Source organism: Ruditapes philippinarum, unplaced genomic scaffold (assembly GCF_026571515.1).
Source record: "Ruditapes philippinarum isolate M1 unplaced genomic scaffold, ASM2657151v2 ctg3836_1_1_1_1, whole genome shotgun sequence".
Classification (NCBI taxonomy): domain Eukaryota; kingdom Metazoa; phylum Mollusca; class Bivalvia; order Venerida; family Veneridae; genus Ruditapes; species Ruditapes philippinarum.
In genome coordinates, this window is record NW_026863071.1 from 41,590 (window position 1) to 67,710 (window position 26,121).

Here is a 26,121-nt window from a genome sequence, read left to right on the forward strand (position 1 = left end):
ATTCAGAAAAAAAGCTTTCTTTGTGCAATTGATTCCATGTGGGCAAATATTTAACACGTTGCTTTAGCAGTGCATGGAAACTCAACTTTTTTATTAAAACTTTGAAGGATCACAATTATGTAAGTTCCCAGCAATATTATCAAAGAGGCCTTCATAGATTTGTATTTGGTTATTTTTAGGTGAATTTTGCTCAACAGATTACTTTGAAAGTAACAACCTTTATATGGAAAAATAAGCGCGTTCAGAATTCTGCAGAGGCTGTCATTGCCATGTTTAGTTTCACTATAAATGGTGACAGAATTAGTATTTGTACACATATATTTTTCCTAATTAAGAGCATTTTGTATCTTGAAATAGACATTATTGAACTTGCAACCTATCCAGGACATTGTACTGTGAAAGGAGGGGTTGATTTATATAGTTATATGAAGTTGCTGTTATTGATCTATAAACAGGAGCCACAAGGGGAATGATTGCTCATTAGTGTTTTCTCTGATCTTTGAAATTGAATGACATTTCATTCTGTTAATGAGAGTGAAACATTAATATAAATGTAAAGAAAATAAGCGTGTTATTTTTTTTTTTTTTTTTTTTGCTGCTTTACTTTACATAGACTTTATGTTTTGACTTGTGCCCTATGGTTTCTAAAGATAAGAGAATAAGATATGTTCATAGCTCATTACTAATTTTTGTAAGCTTGATTATGTTTGGAAGCTTGAAAATATTTGATTCTTTAGTCTACTCTGGTTGTGACCCCAGTAGGGCATATTGAGACATGGACAGCTAAACCACATATCCACTGCTTACTGTAGCAGATATTATGAATGCTTAATGCTTTAAATGGGCTTGTCCATCTTTTAATATGTGTTTCATCATTTCCAGTGGAATTTCCAGGAAAAGTTTTGACTGAATAGCTAACAGTGCAGACCATTATTATATGGCATGGATGTGCGGACTGATCTTGGTCTGCACTGGTTGCATGGGTAGAATTAGATGCCAGTCTAGCAGGCATAGGGTTTATATCACAGGTTGTTTTAATTCTTAGATATTAAGATCATAATAATATATAACAGTGTATAATAAGTTAGGGTGGTACTCGAGGACTTGGGGTTGGGAAGAAAATAATACCTTGAGGTTGGTTATTGTTGAGATGGGGAAAAAAAGCAAATTTAATAAGTTTTTCAGTCTTTTTAAAGTTAGTTTTAATAATGGGTTATGAGGTGAAAGTACATTTTAAATACTGAACTTTATATTTTGGTACCCAGTCCTTAACTCTCTTTAGCTCCTTGTCTTAAGGTGAATGAATAAAAAAATAGGTCCCAGTCTGCATAGAAAAAAATACTGAACAAAGAGCTTAATGTTGTAATATTGCACTAGTTTGTTTTATACAAAGGGGGATATTATGTGCTTGAACCAGAGCACTGATATTATAGAAGGGAAGGTACAATGGTATGGGAGCGGTATAATATTTTTACGGTCTGCTAAGTCATCAACATAGCAGATTGATTTATTTAGACTCAACCAAAAAGTTGAACAGACAGCTGTCATTTTAGTACAAACAAGTGAACCAAGTCAACTCTCGGTGTTTAGTATTTTCTTTTTTATGTGTCCGATTGATCTATCCCTTGTCTCACCCAATGTTATGCCAGTACATAGTGCTATGTATTATTTAATGAGTGAGTGAGATTTTTTTCCCCTGCAATATGTTTTCTCCGATATTTGCTGGTATTTCTCATTGATTGAACCGATAAGCTCTGACTATATATTGTCAAGTATGCATGATTACTGTTTTATAGCTTTAGCCCAGATTCTAAAACTGCTGTAAAGTACAGATCTTTGTTTCAGGGATTGTTGAGATTTCAAATCAATTCAGAAAACTTTTTTTTTGTTTTACTTAAATTCTGTTTTTGGGTGCAAGTTGTATCATCGTTAGTACTTTATTTTACCAATCTGAACTTGACTATACCAAGGCTAAATTCTTTTCTACAGTCTAGTGTCAATTTTTCCTTTAATATTAATAAAATGGTCTATTGGAGTGGTGGCCTAGTGTTTGTAAAAATTGTTGAGTTACCCCTCAATGCAGGGAAATTGGGTTCAAGCCCTTAACTTGGATCACAACAATGTTATGTTATATGGCACTGGTACAATTGTTAGTTCATTAAAGTGGGCTCATTACTGAAGTTACTGTAACAATCAAACTACTATAGTGTTTAAACTGTTAATATTTGAAGATTTAAGATTAGTATAAATAATATCGAAAAAATAAATGAAATAGCACGAGTCCTATGATCAAACATGACATTATTTTAAATAAATGAATCATTTGAAAGATGTCATTATTTGTTTCTTTAAGCTTTATTGTGAATCACTGTGTTTAATTTATGAAATATCAATAATATTCAGTTTTCTTATACCAGCATATAAATATTTTATGTTTGATTTTATTTTAATAACATTCTTGCAGAGAAAATAATAGATTCCTTAACAGATTGTTTAGATATGTGTTAACGCCATTGATGCAGAGCGATCTCCATAAAATCATCGTATCACCCCAGCCATTGACATCAGATCACGTCAAAGTCTTTCTATACCAAATACTCAGAGGTAAGAGTTATTGATTCCAATTTGTTACATTTTTTTCAATAGTACATCATTCTTGCAGTGTATCCAATAAGGATTTCCTTCCTGGTGATTTGCATGGCCAGAAAAAGCTTCAGGGGTTCTCCCATGCTAATTATTCTTGTCCCTGTCAGCCTCCATAGTTAATTGGTGTTAATGGCTCTGACTTTAACACTTGACCTGCAGACTTTGTGTTATGATTTTGCCTTGTTATGAATTTAGAACATTTCATTTGAGGATTTAATAGATGTAATATCAAAATATAAAACTGGAGCTATCAGCTGAGCAGTATAGAGCCTGGTCAGACTGCAAGGATCTCCAGGCTAGCCTGGCTCTATATTTCTGGCAAATGCTTCCAGTTCCAGCAGGGTAAGGTTTAAAACTTTTTTGCTCAATACAGCAACAAGATACCTCATCTATTTAGTCAATGCTCAATATTTTAACTTTAATTTGAGTTGCTGTATGTTCGCTACATCTTGTTCTGTAGAAATTCTTCCAAATGTATCAGATTTATATAAAATTCTGTGGATACGCTTTGTCTGCGAAGTTTTTGTAGACAATGTCAAGAAATCAAAGTGTCTGTATAGCATTAAAAAAAAGAAATGGCAAAGGCCACAAGAAAGACGCATCATCTACGACCATTTTAGGTAATAACGTTGCTAATTTTGCTCCCAGACATCAGATGAGCGATTATCTCAGACTTTTCACAATTGTGGCTGACTTTTTTATGACCGCAAGGTATCAGTGAAGAAAATTCTGTCACTAGGAATGTTGTGGGCACGGTAACCAGACAGACTAATTGTAATGATAGGTGTACTACTGAAGAAAGTTTTTGGCCAACGATCTCTATGAAATACTATTCCAAGAAGAGAATATTAGACTTCCTTAAGATCAATATAGGTGGCTAGACAAGTTGAGATGTGATGGCATGGTGCACTGAAACATTATGCTTATATATAGTAATTTGTTCATGTTTGATGCATCCATAGTGTTGGTCAAGAATTAAGCAACTGTTACATAAAATTTTAATTGAATTGAAATAAGATTTTGCAGTATGTATTTCATAGTTGCATGCTGGGATGCAGTCAATTTCTCTGTGATAGTGCATATTTTACGATATTAAAACATATCATTTTATCATATTCAGTTTTTCCAATGGGACTAAATTGTCTCCCAAGATGAAAATTCTGCTGGCTTCTATAGATAAATAATTGTGGGTTTGTTTTTTTAATCAGGGCTCTGTAGATATAAATAGGTATATAATATTATATTTGTATATCAGTCAAATCTCACATGAAAAATTTATTGCAGTCCACACAATTACTTTTATAAGCAAATGCAAATCTTGTACAATATAATACATCTGATGCAGGTCTTAGTAACAAATTATGGCATGTGAATAGTTGCGTGTGTACAAAAACACACAAATACGTCATTTATAAAAAGTCATCATATTTTAATAAATCTTTTTTAGCTATCAAAACAATCTAATTTAACCCCAAAAAAAACAACATGAACCTTTTTTTAAAAATAATATTTAAAATATAGGAAAAAAATAAATATTATAATGAATAAAAATTAGATAAGATTGTGCTCAAATTCTCTTCAAGAGTATACTATTTATAGTGTAATAAAATCAGTGATTGACCCAGTTTTTCTCTTCTTTTTTATGCAGGAAATGTTTCTCCCAGATAACTTGATTTCCTGCTCTTCTCTCTCTAGTTATAGATTGTGCAGTATATAATATCTTTAACATGTAAACTATTGGGAAAAGATGGAAAAGTGCTCCCAATTTTAGACAGTCTTTTGTTGAGTGCATTTTTTTACAAGAATAATTTATAAATACAAGGAAGAAATTGACCTACTTATTCATGTTGAGAAACTTACAGATTTTCCAATTGGCAGGGTTCTAATGGGGGAATTTAGTTCACTTTGATTTCACAATGATTAGTCTACATTTTATTGTTATTATAGATGCTTTCATAAATGTTTCATGAGGTGACATTTTAATTTCTCCATGGCTAAAGTAGTTGCTGCATACTGTAAAAGCATATTACTTTAGCTGACTTTATTCTCAGGTTTAATAATGCAGCTGTGCCTGATTAGCCCATATTCTTCAAACTTTGTGCTTTTAATTTTGAAACAGCCTGTTTGTAAGTTTTCAGTGATTTCACTATCAGAATGCCTTGTATAATAGATAGACTAAAATAGACTCAAGTCAAAATAGCTGGTCTTATTCTGATTGTGTATCACACTAAATATCTTAAATGGACTTGCCCATCTCTCAATCTGGACAAAACCATTCATCATTTGTAGGGTTGGGGGGGGGGTGTTCAACACAGTCTGATTGAATGGGTTGAATCAGTTGCAGTCAGCAGCAGGCTTAGGGTTAAAAACCGAAAATTTGCTTTGTCAGCATTTCTATTGCAGTTTTTACTTATGAAATGAACAATTTGGCACTAATTTAAGCCAAATTTCCCATTTGATTGTATTTTTTTATTTCAAAATTGCAGCAATTCATGGATTCAATTGGAAGTTTATCATAAAACAATTCATGTTTTAATTTAATACAGAGGCAGTTTAAGCAGTCATGTGTTCGGATGTCAATTTACAATTGTGCACCTGCACTTTAGACTGCACCATTAATTACCCGTATCAAACCTGAATTTTGTAGTATAGGAATGTTAAATATGATACATCAAACAAGACAAGGATAGATAAGCTAATGATTTCCAATGCAGAAAGATAACTTTGAAATTCTTTATATTGAGGGGGGTATCTTTAAATTTCACATTCTTTCACCTATTAACTTACTTTTGAGAGAAAGAAAGAAAATCTCGGTAAAATATTACAATTTTTTTTTTTTTTCAAAAAAAAGCTAGAGAAAACAGGTTTGTGCAGAATTAGTTCAGTTTCTGAAACTTGATAGTTCTGTGTGTCATCTTTTTGTTTTTCTGTTCGAGACAGACGACAACATCCGTAATGTGATTCTTTTCACTTTTTCTGCAGCATTAAGACATATAAGGCATAAACACGTGCAAGGCACTTGTCAGCATAACAAATTTTTTGTTTAGCCTTTTTTTTTTATTCCTGAAAGTTTCTCATGCCAAAGTAATTAGGCACTTGATTTTCTTAACCACGATTTAGTTATATTCACATTTAATGTGTTGATATAAAAGATAGAATAAAGTGGACTAGCTAATGTGAGAAGGTTGATTTGTGTTAAGATTGTTCCAAGGCAGTTGAGCATAAGTCATGTAGAGTTATGCCATGATTATAGGGCCAGCTAATATAAGTGCAAGGTTACTGTAAAATTTATTAAGGCCTCTTTTTATACAGTCAGGTAGTTCACATGTTCAAAGAATTCCACTTATTATAATCATGAAGGCAGAAAACTTTAATGTTCCCTGCTGTTATTGAGACAGTGGTTTTGCATTCATGACCTTTTTGATAGCTTCAAGGTCACTGGAACTCACAAGTAAAATAGAATTTTATTTCCATAAAGTCAATGCTATTGGTTGTCACACTTTGCATGTATATTTTACACTGTTTCTTTGTTTGATAAATATTATATCTAAAATGTTTACATTGTTCTCATGTTTTGTGTATTTTCTGTATCATTTCAGGTTTAAAATATTTACATTCTGCACGAGTCATACATCGAGATATCAAACCAGGAAATCTTCTAGTCAATAGTAACTGTGTTTTAAAAGTAAGTTTTGTTTTGTTTCTTGACATGCGACATGTACTGTACTGTTTCCAATTACAGCACCTACCCTGCATGTTATTTAAATTTTTCAATTAGTGATAGTTGAAAAATCTGGTAGTGATATTTTAATATTCTTTTGAGTTCAAAATGTAGTAAGAAAAAAGAGAGATTCATATACAGTTTGAAATAGACAATTTACATGTACATTATAGAGTGAAATATTTTCTTGTTATAAGAAAGAAAAATCAATTAGAATTGATTCAAAAAGTGTGCAATAAGATTTTAACTATTGTTATATAATTATATGGTTGTTAAAATTTCTCTAGTTTGTTTCAAAGTTACTCTTGAGTTCTGAGGGTAAAAAGTTCTGAAGAAGGTAAAAGGTTTTCAAGAGCCCTGGCCCTGAAGTTATAAAACTTATTTTTTCTGAGTTCTGTCTCAAATCTCAGGAGTTTCATTGGCCAGTGTAGGTTCTGTGGGAGTTTTTGGCCAATCAAATACCTGAGATCTGAGCTTGAGCTTAGAGAATTTCTTTATAACTTCCGACCCTTTATAGTGATAATGATATATAAATTTTATTACAGATATGTGATTTTGGTTTGGCGCGAGTTGAAGAGCCAGACGAGTCAGTTCACATGACACAAGAGGTTGTAACACAATATTATCGTCCACCGGAAATCCTTATGGGGACCAAACACTACACCTCCAGTATAGATATATGGTCAGTAGGGTGCATCTTTGCCGAACTGTTGGGCCGTAGAATCCTATTTCAAGCTCAAACACCCATTCAACAGGTAAATACTCTAGAACATATACTGCCTTCCTACATAGCGGGCTAATGAAAGGTCAGTGCCCCTCTCTGTATTAGAAGATGACACCTGGGCACTTACATATGATAACTTGAATGTTGTCATACAAGCAATAGTATGACCAGAGGGGAAAAAACATAACCAGAAAAAAAAAAGAAATAAGTATTTACTGTACAACAGACATATTGGATTTAAACAAGTTCAGCCAGTTTTTATATGAAAAAAAAACAGAACATGTTAGATATCATTATCTCATTGTAATATTACAGCTTGATCAAAAAATCATAATTTTTTTCTGATAAAAAATGCTGAAAATTGAGTTAATTTTCATTCATAAGATTTTGAAACAAGTGACATTTTCAAGCTTATTCTACCATTACTGTCTTTACAATAACTGTCCATGTTCTGAATTCACTGTTCCTTTACTTATTTTGGGATTTGTCTCGGATTTTCTAGTGTAATCATAATAAAAGGTCTAATATTTTAAAAATGGTATTTAATTTATATGGATATCTGTTAGTGTTAATAACAGAATAATGTTTTTATTTACAACTACATAGATACTGAATGAAACAATTAATTGATTTTAATGTATTTTTATTAAAGTTGGATCTCATCATTGAACTATTGGGTTCACCGAGTCTGGAAGAAATGCGATCAGCATGTGAGGGAGCTAAGACTCATGTTTTACGAAGCGCACATCGGCCACCATCATTAGCAGCCTTGTATACTCTCTCAAGTCAAGCAACACATGAAGCAGTCCATCTACTATGTAGAATGCTCGTCTTTGACCCTGTAAGTAAACATGCTGTACATGTTATATGTACTGTGATAAATCGGGTTGGAACATGTCCTGAGCTTGTTTGGAAAATTTTCACTTGTTTTGCTTTATTTACAATTCGGGTTGTCCTGAACATGTTGGAAATTTTTATCATTGTTTATTTGTGGCTAAATCTGAAATCTGCTGTATCTTTGTAATCTTAATCTTTGCAACGACTGTAGAGTTAAATGTTGTTAGAAACAGTAATGACAGTCTAGGTTAGAAATTTGTATTTGTTTCTGTAAAAAATGTCATTAACACACCCTTGTGGCTGAATAAAATAAAGCACCGGGCATCTAAGGTCTTCCTACATAAGTAAAGCTTGAAAAAAATCGTTTTATAATGAAATCAACTTTAGATAAGGTTTTTATGATATAAAACTTGACTTAAAAATACTATTTTCATTTATATTGATATATAAACTTTGACTTTTAAATTTAATTTTCATTTTTTCTCATCATTATAGGACAAGAGAATCACTGCGGCAGACGCATTAGCACACCCGTATTTAGACGAGGGTCGGCTACGATACCATTCCTGTATGTGTACATGTTGCCATAATGTGGGTGGGGTACGACATTACACCAGCGATTTTGAACCAATATGCAAAGAACCATTTAGATATGACTTTGAAGATGATCTAACTTCTGTCTTCAAAGTAAAAGGTATCAAAGAGTTGTTTCCCTTGTCTTTTCATTTTGAAGTAGATTATTTTTATGACTTGAAACCAAATATAAGAAATGCTCAAAACTGTGAATATTATATTCTAAGCTTATGCATAGGATATTGGCAACAAGTTTTTTTTTCGTTTAGTTACGGCTTGAAAAAATTGCAACAATTCTTTTACTGTATATGATTTCTTAATATTATATTCTGGCAATTTCCACATGGGTATCTTTACCCATCTTTATGGACAATCTGTAGTCAATGTTCATGAATTAAGTATCAACTGAATAGTCAAATTTAGCCTACTGTCTTCGTGAATGACTGAAATCTTTAAGTGAATGTTTTTGTTTAGGAAAATATAGATTTGAATTTTCGAACAAATTTTTTTCAAATAGATATGTCTAACATCTTTTCACTTGATAATTGTTTTCTTTTCCCCCATTTCAGAGAAGCTACACAAATATATTCTAGAACAGCAAAAGGGAAACAGTCGTGTGCCTCTATGCCTTAATCCAAGTTCCATATCATTCAAAAACTTTGCAAAGTAAGCATATTATTTATGCAAAACATAAGTGTAATAAAGGTGTATTAAGAATTCTATATAGATAAGAATCTTGAAAATATTAAATGGAATTATATGCATAGTGTGTAAAGAATCAAGTTACGTGTATTGTATGGATTAACACAGCATTTTATGAGAGGATTTAGTGAATTATGATAAACTACGGTTTTGTGTACAGTACATACACACTGTATAGTTGTTTTTAAGAAAAAAAACATAATTTCGTTTTAGACAGATTTAGATTGAATAATCTGTAAAATTCATGGGAAATCATAATATAAAGATAAGGACAATATAGCACCGGCTTTAACTTATATACAGAAGTATAGTCTGTTTCAGGGAAAACTGTGTTTGTTCAGCAGTTTTCATGATTGTTAGAGCTTTTTTATTTGCTTTCGATTTCGTATTATTTCTCTCAAGTTGTATATTTTTTTCGTTAACACTAGTTAAAATCTACTAATACGTGTTACATCTTGTTATGCTGCTTTTAAGATATAAAAAGCCAGATTGTATGTAGCCTAGAAGTTTCACAGATAGCAAAACAACATCACAGAAACAACTTCAAATAAAAAAATAACTACGTCTTGCTTAAACAAATTCCTCCTTTTCTGTTGAAGGGAGTTTAGAATCGAAACATTTGACCTGATCAATAAATAATATATTAATAAGAGTGAATTGCTGATTTTGATTTGAATAATTACGTCATCAAAATCAAATGATGTAACTTATTGTTTTCAACAATTTTATTTTATTTATTGATAATTTAAACATAAATTTTAAAGTTTTATTTCTTGCAAAACCCTGAAAATATTTATTTTATAACCAAACTGGTTTTAGTATTTATTCTGGCTTTTTCCCCCTTTCACACTTAATATTTGGAATGAGTTGAGTTTTATGTTTACTGCCGCATGGAGTTATAATTTTTCTTTTTCTTTTGCAATTTTGCAGCTCTCAGGTTGCCCAACCCTCGGAACTGCCTCCGTCACCGCATGTCTGGGAATGACCAATGTGATCTCGAAATACTGCCAAATATTTATACATACAAGTTGTGTTTCGTACAAAGAAACATGTATAACTCTGCAATTCCAAAAATACAAAAGAGACGTATGGAAGGGATGATGACTGAAGACTTAAAGCTTTATACAAACAATGAGGACCAAAACTAAAAACAAATCGCGAATCAAATCGGCAGCCTAGTCTAAGATGTATGAAAGCTTAGTTACGAGTACAAAAGGTGGCGTATAAGAAGAAAAAACATTTTTACTGGTGCATTCTGGGATATATGTGAAAATGGACACTTGCTAAGATATTCCCACAAGTGATTGCAACTCTTTAGTGAAGAACCATTGTATGGATACATGGATTATTTTGCCTTTTGTTTGCGTATTTAATAGATGTATGTTTTAAATGGTGTTTGCTACCTGTAACCTTTTCTACTTTTTTTTTTCTCAGTTTTTGAAGCTTACAAAGGTTTGAGTTTGTTTTCCTTGTTCAAATTATGTTATAGCATAAACAGAAAGTTTTCTTAGCTGGAGTGATTTTTCTGTGTATTACTAACAGTAGTAGATAATGTTTTATGTAAACTAAATGGTGCTTTCTAGGTAGCAAGTTGAAAGTTTGTTTGGAATTCTTCTTCTTTAATTGTATCTCCCTTCTCAAGTACTTTATTTGGGGTTTTACTGTGAATTGCATGTAACAAAACTTAAGTCGGTAATTAGTTGAATGCAACTCACTGTACATAATATTATATGTTAAGGAAATGGGGGGGGGGGGGGTTACGAAGCTGGTACATTTTGGTATAATGAACATAAATATAATTGAAACTAAATTAGAATAAATGTGGTGATGACATTAGTTTTATAGGTCAGTTAATGCTATGTACATGTATTTTCCTGCATTTTACGTCACAAGTTTTATATGTACTCTCACTTTCTTGATCTCACGCTTTTAATGTGTCCATTTATGTCGATAGAATATGTTTACACATATGTATGCCATATTGTTGTGTACATTACCCCTTATCTATAAGAACATAAGTCTTATTCTCTTTTTATTCTATTGAACATTAACAAATTTAATATTGTAAAAGGTTGTTATAAAAACGGGCCAAATTATTACTTGTATCAAGGAATATTTGATTTAAAAGATTCGTTCAATTGTAAATAATTTTACTTGTTTTCTTAAGCTCACCAATTTTGGCACGAAGGTGATTTAAATAGTGATGGCTCAAGGATTGATTAATTTTGTGAAAATAGTAACTTTATAAGATATTATTGGATTATGTTTCATAATATTAGTAAACCATTATATCAAACATAGATTTTGATCCTCGGTGAATGTGAAATAAGAAAGAATAATTGGCCATTGCAGTGATCTGAAGTATTAGCTTTAAAAGCAAGAATAATTGATATGAATTTAAGGAATATACTTTATAATATGATGAAATGTTCATTAATATATAAGAGGTAAAAGACGATGCGTAGATTTTCTGATACTCTGGAAATATAGAGAGGGGATTATGGTATATAAGTACTTTGATACGTGAAACAATTAACATTGTATGTACTTGAAACATTGACATTTTATGTGCCGACTATTTATTATAAAGCCCAGCTGTATTTAAGTCGCTAAAAGCTACATAAAGAATTTAAGAGAGTAAATGCACTTTATGGTCATGACAATCTACGGAAATATTCGTTTGTTTTAAACGTTAAACTCAGGGTAAACATGCTTGCAAATGAAATTGCTACAAAAATAATATTTCCATGTGTGTGTACATTTAGCAAAAAAATATTTCATGTATGTTGCTGAGATGTATGAATATTTAAATGCAAATACAAAGCTGATTGGTTCTCTTACTTCATAGCTCCGCCCACTTGTTGAATAATTGATTTGAGATGTAAACTTGAAAGCTGGAGACATATCTTGTTTGAATTGAGTCGTTAAAAAAAAATTAAAAATTTTTTGTTCACTTCCTGCTAGCTTTCATGTAACTGTGTATGGGTCAAGTTTCTTAACCAACCTTGTATAAAGTTCATTTACAAGAGTGATAATGTTGATTGGTTGACTGTACAATGTTGTACATGTATTGAGCAGGGTGTTTAGACTTTAAGTAAACAGATTCTGGTAGCTGTGCAATGTTATTTAGGATTTTTCTGTTGGCAATAGTAAACAGATAGGTCAGTGAATGATGTTGTAAATGCTGAAAAATTTGTTTAACTATTTTTCCTGATATTACATCTACAAATGCTTGTAATATAAATTATTCATATGTAGAATGTGAAGAAAAAAAGTGATATTAATATATTAATGTTTTTTTTGTAAAACAAAAAAGTGAATAGTCCCACCATTAATAAAATATTGTTTTTAAAAGCATTAACAGCAAGTTATAGATTAAAAAATTGATAAGAACGTCAATTTATTTAGATTTGTTCTCGATATATACATATATATGTAAGTGTATTTTCTCTAGGTTGTTTCACTGCATCATTTCTTGTGTGTGTGTATATATGCAATGAAATATGCATATTTATTATAAACAAAATGGTGCATTGTCAATACACAAAGTGTAGAGAAGTTGGGAGAAGAATAAATGTAAACATATCTAACGAGGTTATCATAATGTGTGAGACGCATTTTGGAGAGAAAAAATCAAATGTGTAGTAGTTCGACCACATAATGTCATTTCTGTATAAAATCATGTATGGAATCGTGTATGATACGTGCCAGTGGGTCAATATACTGACAAACTGATGTATCAGTGTTCAATACTGTCTGAAAATTGGTTAATTAATAGAACAAATATATTAACATCATTGTCTTCAATTTTGATGTGTGCATTTATTTTAAATTGAAATTAATTTGAAAAGGGAAAAGCCATATTTGGGTCATATATTTATGACGTTGTAAAATGATTCCAGTTTGATGAGATGATGAAAGCTAAGCTTGATGTACAGGATGTTTTATTTATATTATTTCTTTCCAGTAATTGTACATAAAAATTTGCTTTCTTCTTTTTCTTCGAGGTCTGCTGGACCAAGTCTACTTATTATATATTGTCAAAAAGAAATGCAAAATTGAATGGAGATCAACCAAAGATGCCAATTTTGAATCTCCAAATTTATATGTATATAGTTTCTTGAATAGTTTTGTTTTATTGCATGTATTAAGATTGTGATTATCCATTCTTGTAAATCAGGAAAGATTTTTTTTTTTCGCAATTGGACAAGGGTATGTTGAAATATTCAATTGGTTTTTGAAGTTGTCTACATTTGAAAGTGTCGGTCCTTTTTCAATTACAGAGAAGGGACTAAAAAAAATTTACTTTCGCAGATGTCATTTAATTTTTGTGGCAAAAAATGAAATAGCTGAAATGAATTTCTCTTTGTAAATGAAGAATTTGTACAGTGTAGTGATATTTTATATTAAAGTAGCATTAGAATCTGATTTTTTATCACCATCTTTTTACTGTATGTAATAAGAGTAAAATCAAGGCTTCTAGTTTATATACCGTAAATAGTTGTGATCACTTTGCCTTACATATTTTATACTGGTTATAGACATGTAGATCCTTTTATGTCCAGATTTAAAAAACAACAACATTTTATTTCTGATCCATTTTATGCGAATTGCAGTCAGTTTTATTCTGTTTTTGGTCCTTGTTTAAAGTTGGTATTTGCATACAAAAAAGTTTTTCTTAAACATTTTCTGTTATTATTTGGAGTGTACATAAGAAGTTAAAACAGGTAAAAGATAATGGCCCTGCTGTTTTAGTTATTCATTTTATATTAGTTTTTGTTAACAAAAAGAATGTTAAAGTGACAACTTTACCCAAATTATAAATTATTTGCCCAGAATATAAATAATAACCAGCATTACAATATAATAGATAAATTTTGAAATTTTGTTTGACTCGTATAAGACAATGACATTTTCTCTTTTAATGCTTGAAAAAGGTTTATTCTTGATAAAAGATTTATTTTTAAGGCACCAAAAGTTCCCTTTGTAATTTTGCATGTATATTAAAAAGGCTTATTCTTATTAAATTTATATGGAATTTACCCACCCTGTTTAAAATTGTGCTAGAATTTGTTTATTAATTATACATATAAAACACACAGATATAGTAGCTTATGTGAGATGCTCTTATCCAAGACTTTGTGAGGGAATAAAATTGAAAATCTAAGGTATATTTTCCTTTTGGTTCTGTTTTTTAAACTTGATTTGGTGTAAATTTGTGTTTCACTTTCTCATTAATATGGAAAAAAAATTATACAAATTAAAAATTCTCTTTAAACTGGAACATTGTCATATGTTCAGAAAATCTATTTCAAGGAATTTGATTATATCCCAAAAGGTAATCCAATTTTTGAATGCATATGCATTTTTTTGAGACCTTGTTTAGTTGAGAATGATATTGTTTAGGTTTGAGGTTTTATTTTCTGGCCTAAAATGAGGACATGTTCAATATAACGGCATACAGTGGCAGTGAACACTGAAAGAAGAAAATATTAGAGAAATTGTATATAGAAGTATATATATAGATATATATATCTGCAGATAGCAGTGTGTATTAGGGTGTGAGGTTTTCATGTATTCATTTGTATCATATATGTCATAGATTAGATGTTTTTTCTAAGGTGATTCTACGTGTTTGTCTTGTATTTGACAAGAGTTGTTCCCCCTCTAGCAGTTAGGCAAATTCCAGTAATATGTTGTAGTATTGTCAGAACTAGTTTTAAACTAATGAGAAATAAAATTTGGAGGATACGTTTTAACAATTTTCTTTGATTGAGATTATGAAATGAATGGCTACCATTTTAGCTGGTAGAAGTAAGAAGGATGGTCTTGGATTTACAGTTAAAATGTTACTCTCTGGCATGTTACAATGGGGATTCTTCATGATGTATCATACGTTTGATATATTCTTATTGAATAATTTAAGAGATATATTGAAAGAAGTTGATTATGGAGGTCATGGTCTGTACAGTTCAGTATTATGTTGATCTATATTTTCAATATTTCCCTTAAATGATGAATGAGTTTGTCCAGATTAAAAGATGGACAAGTCCATTTAAGATATTTGGTGGGGGTATTTGTTAATACTGCATTATTTAAACAGAATCCAAGAACAGTTCTTAACAGCTAGCTTAACCATCAACTGAAAGTATTATATGACAGAAAAGCTGAGTTAAAAATTGACAAACATTGAAGTTTTGCTAAAAAATGTGTCAATTATTTGGGGCAAACAGTTTTATACAGTTTTACGTAAGAAAAATAAATCTTTTCATATTATCATCATATCCATCACACAGATCATGAGAAAATGTATAGTTGTATGTACAGAGATGTTTAAATTACTGTCATTCCAGATTCGTGTACATATTCTGTGATTATTCTTTTTTCTTATTTTTTCAAAGGGAGTGTTATTCTTATTTTGTCCATCTATATTATAGTCGAGTATGTGATTATTTATATGTGTACATGTAGATTTGATGTAGTTTTTTTTTCATAAGAAGGGAATTTTCAAACTTCCGTTACATTTATTTATGATAGTTGATTTTTTTTTTGAAGTGTTGATAACCTCAGATAAAGCAATTATAAATATAGCTTTGTTTCCTTTTTTAGACCTCATACGTTATTATTACTTTTCCTGTTAATAAAGCAGATATAAATACTTGCAGATGAAAAAAAAAGAAGAAAATTGTGGTTAGAATCCATTAGAATTTTTTCAGTGTTCTCCAAATTGGTTATAATGCATGAAATTGCTTTTTGTTCATAACTATTTTTTGTGTGAAATTATAAAACTAATACTTTATATACTAGATATGTACCATATTACTTCAGACTGTGTGCAATTGAATTTTTTACTTGTTTTCTTGTTGTTTTTGTTTGGGTTTTTTTCGCTTAGAAAATAACTTCTTTTTTTTTCTTTTTTTTTCAAAATTATGACAAGCTTTTATTTACAGGTAAAAAGTCCGTCAAAAAAACAAAAAATTATGTAATTTTTTCATTATTTTTATATAGTTTGTAGAATGGGGTTCTGAAAATGTTTAAAGTGCATGTTGGTGTGTATATTTCTCACTTGTATTCATACTCATAATCATTTCATATTATTCAAGCACTTATCGAACATTTTGCACAACCCTCTCAGGGTGAAAAAAAAGTCCTTTTTTTGTAACTTTTGATTTCCACAATGCTTTTGCATTTTCTATTTGGTGTTTACATGTATTTATATGAAATATTGTTAGTGGTGTATGTTTCTAAAAACCTGTACATATTGATGTTATATTTGGAGCTTAGAGACTTTGTTGTTTGCCCTATACTATAGCCAGTGTCCCCATCCCAACACCCCCTTTTTATTCAGTCCTGAAAAGTTGTATGAAAGATGAACAGAAAAACTGTTGTATCATATATACATATATAAATATGAGCCACGTCATGACAAAACCAACATAGTGGGTTTGCGACCAGCATGGATCCAGACCAGCCTGCGCCTCTGCACAGTCTGATCAGGATCCATGCTGGTCGCTTACCAACCCTTTTACAAGTAGAGAAACTGATAGCGAACAGCATGGATCCTGATCAGACTGCGCGGATCCATGCTGGTCGCAAATGCACTATTTTGTCGTGACGCGGCTCATATATGTAATCAGTTACACAGTTCTCCTGTTCGATCCTTCATACACAATATCTAACTACCTCTTACGGTGCATATTTAAGGCAGTTTTGAAAAAAGAAAATTTCACTCGTTATTAAATTACATGAGACCAAGTCTGATGAATTTATTCATAATGAGTTTTCAAACACATTTAAAATGTGCCTAAATTTTGAAATTGACATACATGTAGTTCTATGTATAAATGTTTTTTTTGTTTTTTTTGCTTAAAAAGAATTGCCTCATACTTTGCATTGTGATAGGTAGGATTAAAAGTAGTTTTGTGTAATTGCTCTTGTTTGATGATCAATCATTTTCACACGATACTGCTTTCTATATGTATCAATAATAACCAATTCAGTAAACTTCTCTTCCAGTCCTAGATAGGTGTCATATTTAAGCCTTTATCCAAACCATCTTTGAAGTGGTCAGATAAGACTATACTGTACCCTGACTGACTTGAAAAAATTCATTTCATCTTGATATCTGGAAAATTGATAATGGACAGTTCCAAAGATGGAAGCCAGACAAGTCCATTTAATAACTTCATGAATTTAAGTGTTATGGAAGAATGGGTATCAGGACTGGGAATGTCTGGTCATCATTATAGAACTGTTACTATTGTGGATAGATGAGTGTACTAATCATTAGTAATTTTTGATAGAGATTTACATGTTAGCATATTGTGTGGAATCAAGTTCATGTAGCTGTGTCTTTTCAATTTTTTATATATATATATATAAATTTCAGATCTTTTTTTTTCTAAATGAAATTTTTGTCCTTGCAATTTATTTTGCTGGTCAAACATTGTTAAACTAAAAGGGTTTTATACAAGATGATAAAAAGAATGTTTTTACAGTAGATAATAAAAAAAATGGACTGTAGATTTTTATGGGAAACTTTTTTATTTTTAAAAAATCGTTTCCAAGGAAGTTGACTTTTGATAGGTTTTTTTATTTGGAATCTTTTTCTCAGAATTCAAAATTTTATATTGTAAGTATAATCAGGTTGATAAAAAAATATATTAGGTTTATGTAAAACTTTGGACAAATTGAGAAAACAAAGAAAAGAACTACATAGCTTTTGCTGATAGGTATTTGGCTTTGTGTGTGTATCATTATTTATTTCCATTTTAAGAACTATTTGTTCTTCTTCATTTCCAGTATTCCTTTAAACTGCATGTCTTTATTGTCCTATAAAAAACAACATAAAACACTGCATACCAAGTTCTTTATTGTCAGTATTTAATAAAATCTTCATATTGTCATGCCATACTTCATATAACATTGTAATAAACTTGTCTACATTTCAAACAAAATGCACATCATGTGTACTAGACCTGTGTAAGAAGTGAATGCTATTTTTAGAACCTATATGTTGATGTGTAAACACGAACAAAGTTAAGTATTGTGATGGTCATCCACAAAACAAAAGCATTTAATCACAAATTGTTCATATACATGTAGTTTATTGTTCATCCAGACACATTTTTCATTTAATATGCAAATTACAGTTTTATATTGTAATAAAATATTTCATACTGTAATAAAAATTATTTCATACTATGTTCGATATTCTTTTTGCTTTATTCAACCTTGTTTGATCATCAGGAGATAATTGAGTTTTGAACTTGAAAGAAATATGTTTGTTTCTGAATTGGAAACAAAGCATAAGGGGCAGAGCCACCGTAGACAACGGGTAATTGTTAGGGTACCTTATCAACATTGATCAAATGAAAGTTTTGTCAAACTTTTATGTAAGTTTATGCTAATATATTAACATATTCAGTAACATGTATAGTGTGACTGTTGATTGGTCATATAAATGATATTGAACTCTGATTAACGAGATCCCACAAGAGCAATAAAAACTATCGATGGCATTATTATCAAGTGCTTAAGGTGCTGTGACAAAAAGTGATTAGCCTTGAACATGGCCATACTGCACATCTGTATACCAGGCTCCATATTATTAGATGCTCAATTTTTGTATTTTGACATTCAGTTCCTTAAACTTTGTACAAACCGTTTCAAAATCAAAGCATGGAAAACACACTTTCAGCAAGCTATTGGAGACAAGAACACCCTGGAGGTCAAATAAAAGTGAAGACCAGTCCATAGATAGTAGCCTTTTTTTGGTTATTTTGTGTCTGCATCCATAACAGGCTAATCAGATTCATACATTTGGTGTACAGTCCACAAACAACATTTACTATAAAAAAAATCTTGTTTGTTTGTTTTGGGTTTTACGTCACATCGACACAGTTTAGGTCATATCGCGACGTTCCAGCTTTACTGGTGGAGGAAGACCTCAGGTGCCCTTCCGTGCATTATTTCAGGCACGAACGGGTACCTGAGTAAAAAAATCTAGAAGAATGGTGATCCCTCGAAACTTGATTAAATACACTTGTTTATATACTATATCTAGTAACAAAATTGACTGTTTTCAACTGATTACCGATTATAAGAGTGCGGTTTTGGATGAAACTTGTCATCTGACTCGTGCAAAAACAAAATGATGTTACATTTCACATTATCGAACAGCTAGCTTTAAAGAGAAATAGGCTTTTACAACTGATCGCGTAAGTTTGGGGACATAAAATATTTTAAGTCCCAGCTTGATTTTAACAAACTCAGTTTTATTGAAATGAAAATTAAACTTTCACCCACATAAATGAAGCAACTGTGTATAAGTTACTACATACATACAAGTACAGATACGGAATTTCAACAACTGAAACATCAAAATAATTAAAGATTAGTGTCGTGCACAGTACTCTTATGTCAAGACATTAATACACGTCAGAGGCGGGTTGGAAAGTGATTATTGGCCCTGAAACGAATAATACCCTCTTGTCAGTATTCATTTAACTGGCCGATTATCACCTTGCGGCCCATCTCTGCCGCATATTTCCCTCACATTCTCTTTTTCCATCGGTATATGTACTTTGTGGAGAATACACATGGCATCGGCCGAGGGACAGGACGTGAAGTGGTATCAAACTTTATTCAAGCGAGGGAAATGGTTGCAAACTTGACAAAATAATAGTCATGAAAATTTATAAGGCCCGCAAGTCTTTTATTTTATATATCAAATACATTGTATTTTTGTCACAAAGTCTGTGTCCAAACAATTTATTTAATTTTAATTCCTTCCTTGTAAAGTTTTGAGGAGCATTGGGGCTAAAGAAAATTCAGAATAACAGAAAATGCATCTCATAATTTATTGGAAAAAATATTCATGTTGAAAAAAAAAATCGTCCAAGGCTGGAAACGGTCATGTTTTAATCTACTTACGTAAATAACTATTTTTATAAATACACGCACCTAACTCGTACCACGGTAATAGGGCGTTTACCGCAACGTCAAAGTATCTTACTTCTGTCCCAGACACGGTATTTTTCTGCAATACAAAATGGACAGCAAGCCTATAAACGAGACGAAAACAGAAGATTGTTTGCTCAAACAAGGTAAAATCATCATTTCTTCTTTTTCATTGAATTCGATTTGAAACTTATTTATCTTTATCACACACCCGTGCCGATTTTGCGACTCCATAAATATGGTATTGCAAGGTCGTGCATATATGTTGACCTTATAGTTATTGGCGTTATACAAACATAGTGTAAAGACGCGCTAAATGTTGGTTATACTATAGGCGCGTCAATGAAAAATGACTCTTATTTCAATTTGAACGGTCTTTATTTTGGGTATGTGATAAAAAGAATATTAAATTCGTGTAAGTTCATTACTGAATTTATTGCACTCGTTGAATCAAATAATATTATGCTCGCCAGAGGCTCGCATAATATAATTTTATTCAACTCGTGCAATAAATTCAGTATTGAACTTACACTCATTCAATATCCTCTATTTACTACATGCAAAATGCTTCACTAACTAAACATTTAGGGCATACTGAAAAAAATCTTGCTTTAATCATGAAATATTACGTCTTTCAGTCCATATAACTGGTCAAGATACTATATATTAATAATATCTGTCAAATGTTGCGGTTCGGACCGGAATATCCGTCCCGAGAGGACCCGCCTATTGGGCGGGTTCCCGAGGGACGGATAGGCCCTATTCCGATCCGAACCGCAAACAAATGTCTGATTTTTGTCTTGCATATTCTGCTATATTATTTCATATTTTAAGTTGTTTACCTCAATATGATATATGTTCATGAAAATTAAAGTCATTTCATTCATAACTTTTTTCTTACAATAGCGTATGAACTTACAACTTAAATAACAACGGCGAAATGACAAGTTTTCAAGTTTGATATCTCAAGGCCCAACTGGGCATGTGAGAAAACAACAATATAACAAATGATTACAAAACAAAGTAAAGTGATACATAATTGAAATGGCAATGTTATGAACATAATTATGTACATAAAAAAGAGAACAAAATATGATGAAATATAATAAAAAATAGAATAAAAATCCTAAGCACATATTTCCCTTCTAAAACGACGTCATTTTAACGCGATTCAGTCATAAAGTGCGCTAAAATGACGTTGTTGTTTGGCACACGACTCATCTGGCATCCCCATGCCAGATGAAATTTGTTATGAATCCAAAAAGAACAACCACACGCGTACATTCAGTTATTTTTTTTAATATTCAAATCGATTTCGAACAAATATGTTCTTCGTCAGTGAATAAACAGGAAGTGAATAAACAGGAAGAGACGTCACATGACGTCACCGTCCGAGATGGCGGGAAACATACATTGTTACGTTACGTTATATTAAATTTCATTAAAAATTAATAAAGTTAATAAAGATTTAGATATATATGTATATAAACATTCACGGATTATGAAATACAAGTATTTCCTATATAAAATACATAAAAAACAATAATAGGAAACAACGTGAATGTTACGTAACGTGTATACATGCATAAAACAGATGAAATATTATATTGGAAAAAGTATATAACCATTTATAATGGAATGTCTACGCAAAAGAACTTACGGAAATAATTAAATGTCGTATATAATTTTTGCATTTAATCCAGCTGGTGAAAACGTCTTAAGCTTATGAATCCAGTAGGTTTCTCTACATAGACGCTCCATTGTGTCGCTGACAATCTCAAACGGTAAAAATGAAAAGTCATTAAATGAATGATCAATTGAATTAAAATGCGTTGCAACAAGAGTTGAAAACGCTGGATCTTTGAAATTTGTAATATCAAATTTATGACTATTCATTCTACGTGAAACCGGTTGAGATGTCTGGCCAACATATTGCATATTGCATTTTTGACAGGAGATTAAATAAATAACATTATTTGTAGAACAGTTTGTAGGGTTTCTCAGTGTATGTTTTTCGCCTGTGACACTGCTTGCAAAAGATACATCCGAAGTAATTCGATTACAATGAGAACATCTACTTCTGCTACAAGGAGAAGATGAATGAATTGACATTTGCTTTGAAAAGCTAGAATGCACAATATGATCACGGATATTTTTGGGTCTCTTAAACGCAACAATAGGTTTGTAAGTCTCATAAACATATTTTACAGTTTCACTTTTTGACAACTTTAGTAAGTCCCAATATTTGTTTAAAACGTGACCAATGTTAGGAAGATGAGGATTATAAGTAACAACAAATGGTATGACAAAATTAGATTGGCTACTTTTTGTGAGTCGCAGTGCCTCATTTTGACTCATAGAATTAATTTTCTCAAATGCATTGTCAATTACTTCTTTCGGGTATTCACGTTTCAGAAAAAAGTCTTTCAAATCAACTAGAGAGTCCTTGAATGTACTGTCATCGGATATTATTCTGCGGTAACGCTTGCCTTGACTGTATGGTATACCATTCTTGCATGCTTTTGGGTGACAAGAGGTATAATGAAGATACTGATGATTATTAGTGTTTTTCACGAATATGTTTGTTGAAAGAGTGCAATTATTTTTGGAAACACGCACATCAAGAAAATCAACACATGAACTGGAAATGGTTTGCGTAAACTTAATCGTCGGATGAAAATCATTTAGATCACGAATGAAATTCTCGAGTTCCTCGCGAGTATCGTCCCAGATTAGAAAAATGTCATCCAGGAAACGTAGCCACAGCGTCGGTTTGATATTTCGTGACTCGATAAAGTCCTTTTCCAGTTTCCCCATGAACAGGGAGGCATATGCTGGCGCCATAGATGATCCCATAGCAGTACCGCACGTTTGCATGAAAAACTCATTATTAAATTCGAAAAAGTTATTTTCAAGAACTATCCGTATAAGATTAGAGAGCACTGGTGTTTGTAAGTTATGATCACTATTTCCTTCATTTAGAAAATATTCACATGCTTTTATGCCGTCAGAGTGCGGAATACATGTATACAGTGAAGATACATCCATTGTAACTAATAATGAGTCTTTGCTTTTCAACTTCACATTTTTAATTTTTTGAATAAAATCCGTCGTATCTTTAATGAAAGATGGGAGTCGGAACATATACGGTTTAATATGCTATCCAAATATTTTGAAATATTCTCAGTCGGTGAATTACAGGCGGAAACTATAGGTCGACCCGGATATTTTAACGGAAGATCAGCATTCGGTTGTTTATGCGTTTTTGGAAGAACGTAAAATGACGGTGTGCGACATTCATTAGGAAAAACGTCGAATTCGTGGTCAATAGCATTGTTTCTCTCAGTTAGTTCCTCTATACATTTGCTTATATTTTCTTGAATGTTGATCATTGGATTATAACTCAATTTTTCGTAAAATGCGTCATTACCAAGTTGGCGTAAAACTTCATTTTTATAGTCTTTTCTATTCATTATTACTATGGTATTTGATTTATCTGCCTTTTTGATAATAATGTTTTCGTCACGGGATAACTTCCGGAGACTTTGTAAATCCGATTTTGAAATATTTGAGAAACGTTTATTTTTGTTTTCGCAATGAAGAATTTCTTCTGTGACCGCGGTTATATAAAAGTCCAAATGTACATCCCGACCTGATTTTGGAATGAATGATGATTGTTTCTTGTTAAAGAAAGGTAAATCTTTATAAGTGTCATCGCCAGTTTCTTTATCGGCAAAAAACTCTTTTAGTCTAAGACGCCGAGTGAATTTGAAGACGTCTTCTGCTAATTTAATTTTATCGTGCGATTTTGTTTTAGGGCAAAACGTAAGTCCCTTACCTAGGAGTATGTAATCATCGTCAGTTAATTTGCATGATGATAAGTTCAAGACCGTTTCTCTTCCCCGTTTTATTTTTTGGAGTCTTTTCTTTGTCTTCTTCCATGAATTTTTGTTTTTTGTGCGAATAAACCGCCTTTGTCGCTTTTTATTTCTTGCGATTTGATGAGCTGGGTCACCGCTTGAGTCAGGATTTTGAGGGTCGTGTGTATATTGTCTGTTGTTGCCTCGCTCGCTGCGACTTCCGCATAGGTTTTCTTGCCGCTCGAGGCTTGGACGTTTTTTGAATTACAATCTGTTGTTGTTTCTCGTTGCGAGGCTGGAACGGTAAGATCCACAACATCATTTTTTTGTGTATTTCCAGTTTGTTGTTTTGGAATATTGTTCTGTGGGCGTTGTTCATTGTGATTTTTTTTGTGTTTTCTTAGCTCCTTTCTTCTTCTTGGAAGTCTTGATTTGCCAGTCGTCGCTTTGGGTTTTCTCAGTAATCAACGGCTGAGTATTTGAAACATTTTCTTTCAAAAAATTCAATTTCTTTGCATGTCTTTTTTCTATTGTCGTTCTGGATTTCTCGATCGAATCACTTATTTCTTTGTCAAGGTTATCCAATTGTTCATTATCTAAGTCCTTTTCTAGATCTGCTCGCAGTTTTTCCATCTCCGATGTCAGTTCATTTGACCTTCTCATATGATCTTCTTTGATCATCTCGCAGACTTCAACACTTACTCTGTGGAGAAGGGAGTCTACTTTCTCCTGCAGTTTGTTTGACGTGCCGCCGACGGTCAGTTTGAGTTTAAGTAACAGTCCTTTTGGAATTACGTCCTCGGCTCGGCAGTTTTGAAGAAACTTTACGTGGAGAATTCCTTTCATCTGTTTAGTTGCCATCTTCTTCAATTGAAGTTCGCGTGGATCTGTAGTAGATGCCATGTTGTTCTTAAATATTATTAAATATGAATCCAAAAAGAACAACCACACGCGTACATTCAGTTATTTTTTTTAATATTCAAATCGATTTCGAACAAATATGTTCTTCGTCAGTGAATAAACAGGAAGTGAATAAACAGGATGAAATTTGTAAAATAGTAAGATATTTTGCAAGCTATTACCTGCAATTTGGTTATCCCGCCATTAATATTTTTTACAGAAATATACGGTGTCTCGGTCAGAAGGATGATATTTTGACGTTGCGGTAATAGGGCGTTTGTGGTTACGCGAAGTCGGTCTGTGCTAATAATATCTGTCATATGTTGCGGTTCGGACCGGAATATCCGTCCCGAGGGGACCCGCCCATTGGGCGGTAACGAGGCTTGCCGAGTTACCCCCCATGGGCGGGTTCCCGAGGGACGGATATTCCAATCCGAACCGCAAACATATGTTAGATATTTTTTCTTGCATATTCTGCCATATTATTTCATATCTAAAATGGTTTACCTCAATATGATATATGTTCATGGAAATTAAAGTCATTTCATCCCTAACTATTTTCTTAAAATAGCGTATGAACTTACAACTTTAATAACAACGGCGAAATGACGTCATCCTAAGCACATATTTCCCTTCTAAAACGACGTCATTTACCGCGGTTCATTCATAAAGTGCGCTAAAATGACGTTGTTGTTTGGCACGCGACTCATCTGGCACCCCCATGCCAGATGAAATTTCCGGCATGGGTAAAACTCACGGAAACGCCAGTCTGCTATGCAAGAAATCTAAAATCAAAAGTCCCCCTGCCAAACAAAACAGTGTACGAATATACTCTATCCTTGTTGGGGTGTGGTAGGGTATACAGTAAAGTGGCTATTAGCAATGGACACTAAGAAATACAATACAAAAATACGTTATAACGTATTATTTCTAAAATGTTAAAACGTGTACAATGTCATAATATTCCACAGTAAGGAAGTATCAGTTGGTGTACATCTTCTCCATCCAAATACAACAAGAAAATATTTGACGTCATTCGACATCTCCCCACTCGGACGAAAATCAGAACGTGAGATTGAAAAAGTAGATACAAAATCTGGTAAATCATATCCTATACTATCCTATCCTAAAGGCTATGCTATGCTGTCCTGTCCTATCCTATCCTATCCTATCCTATCCCTCATCTCTCATATCTC

At 32.1% G+C, this 26,121-nt stretch overlaps 1 protein-coding gene across 1 annotated transcript in view; it reads left to right on the forward strand.

Annotated features, from left to right (window-relative positions):
* The window catches only part of LOC132721067 (serine/threonine-protein kinase NLK-like), a 34,835-nt gene extending 16,428 nt beyond the window's left edge, over positions 1 to 18,407 (forward strand). The window contains exons 4-10 of the mRNA XM_060705319.1: positions 2,498 to 2,604; positions 6,246 to 6,331; positions 6,913 to 7,122; positions 7,744 to 7,932; positions 8,424 to 8,622; positions 9,071 to 9,167; positions 10,134 to 18,407. Of these exons, the coding sequence (XP_060561302.1) occupies positions 2,498 to 2,604; positions 6,246 to 6,331; positions 6,913 to 7,122; positions 7,744 to 7,932; positions 8,424 to 8,622; positions 9,071 to 9,167; positions 10,134 to 10,188 (943 nt within the window). The 3' untranslated portion in view covers positions 10,189 to 18,407. The remainder of the gene's footprint in view (positions 1 to 2,497; positions 2,605 to 6,245; positions 6,332 to 6,912; positions 7,123 to 7,743; positions 7,933 to 8,423; positions 8,623 to 9,070; positions 9,168 to 10,133) is intronic.
* Positions 18,408 to 26,121: the final 7,714 nt, after the last annotated feature.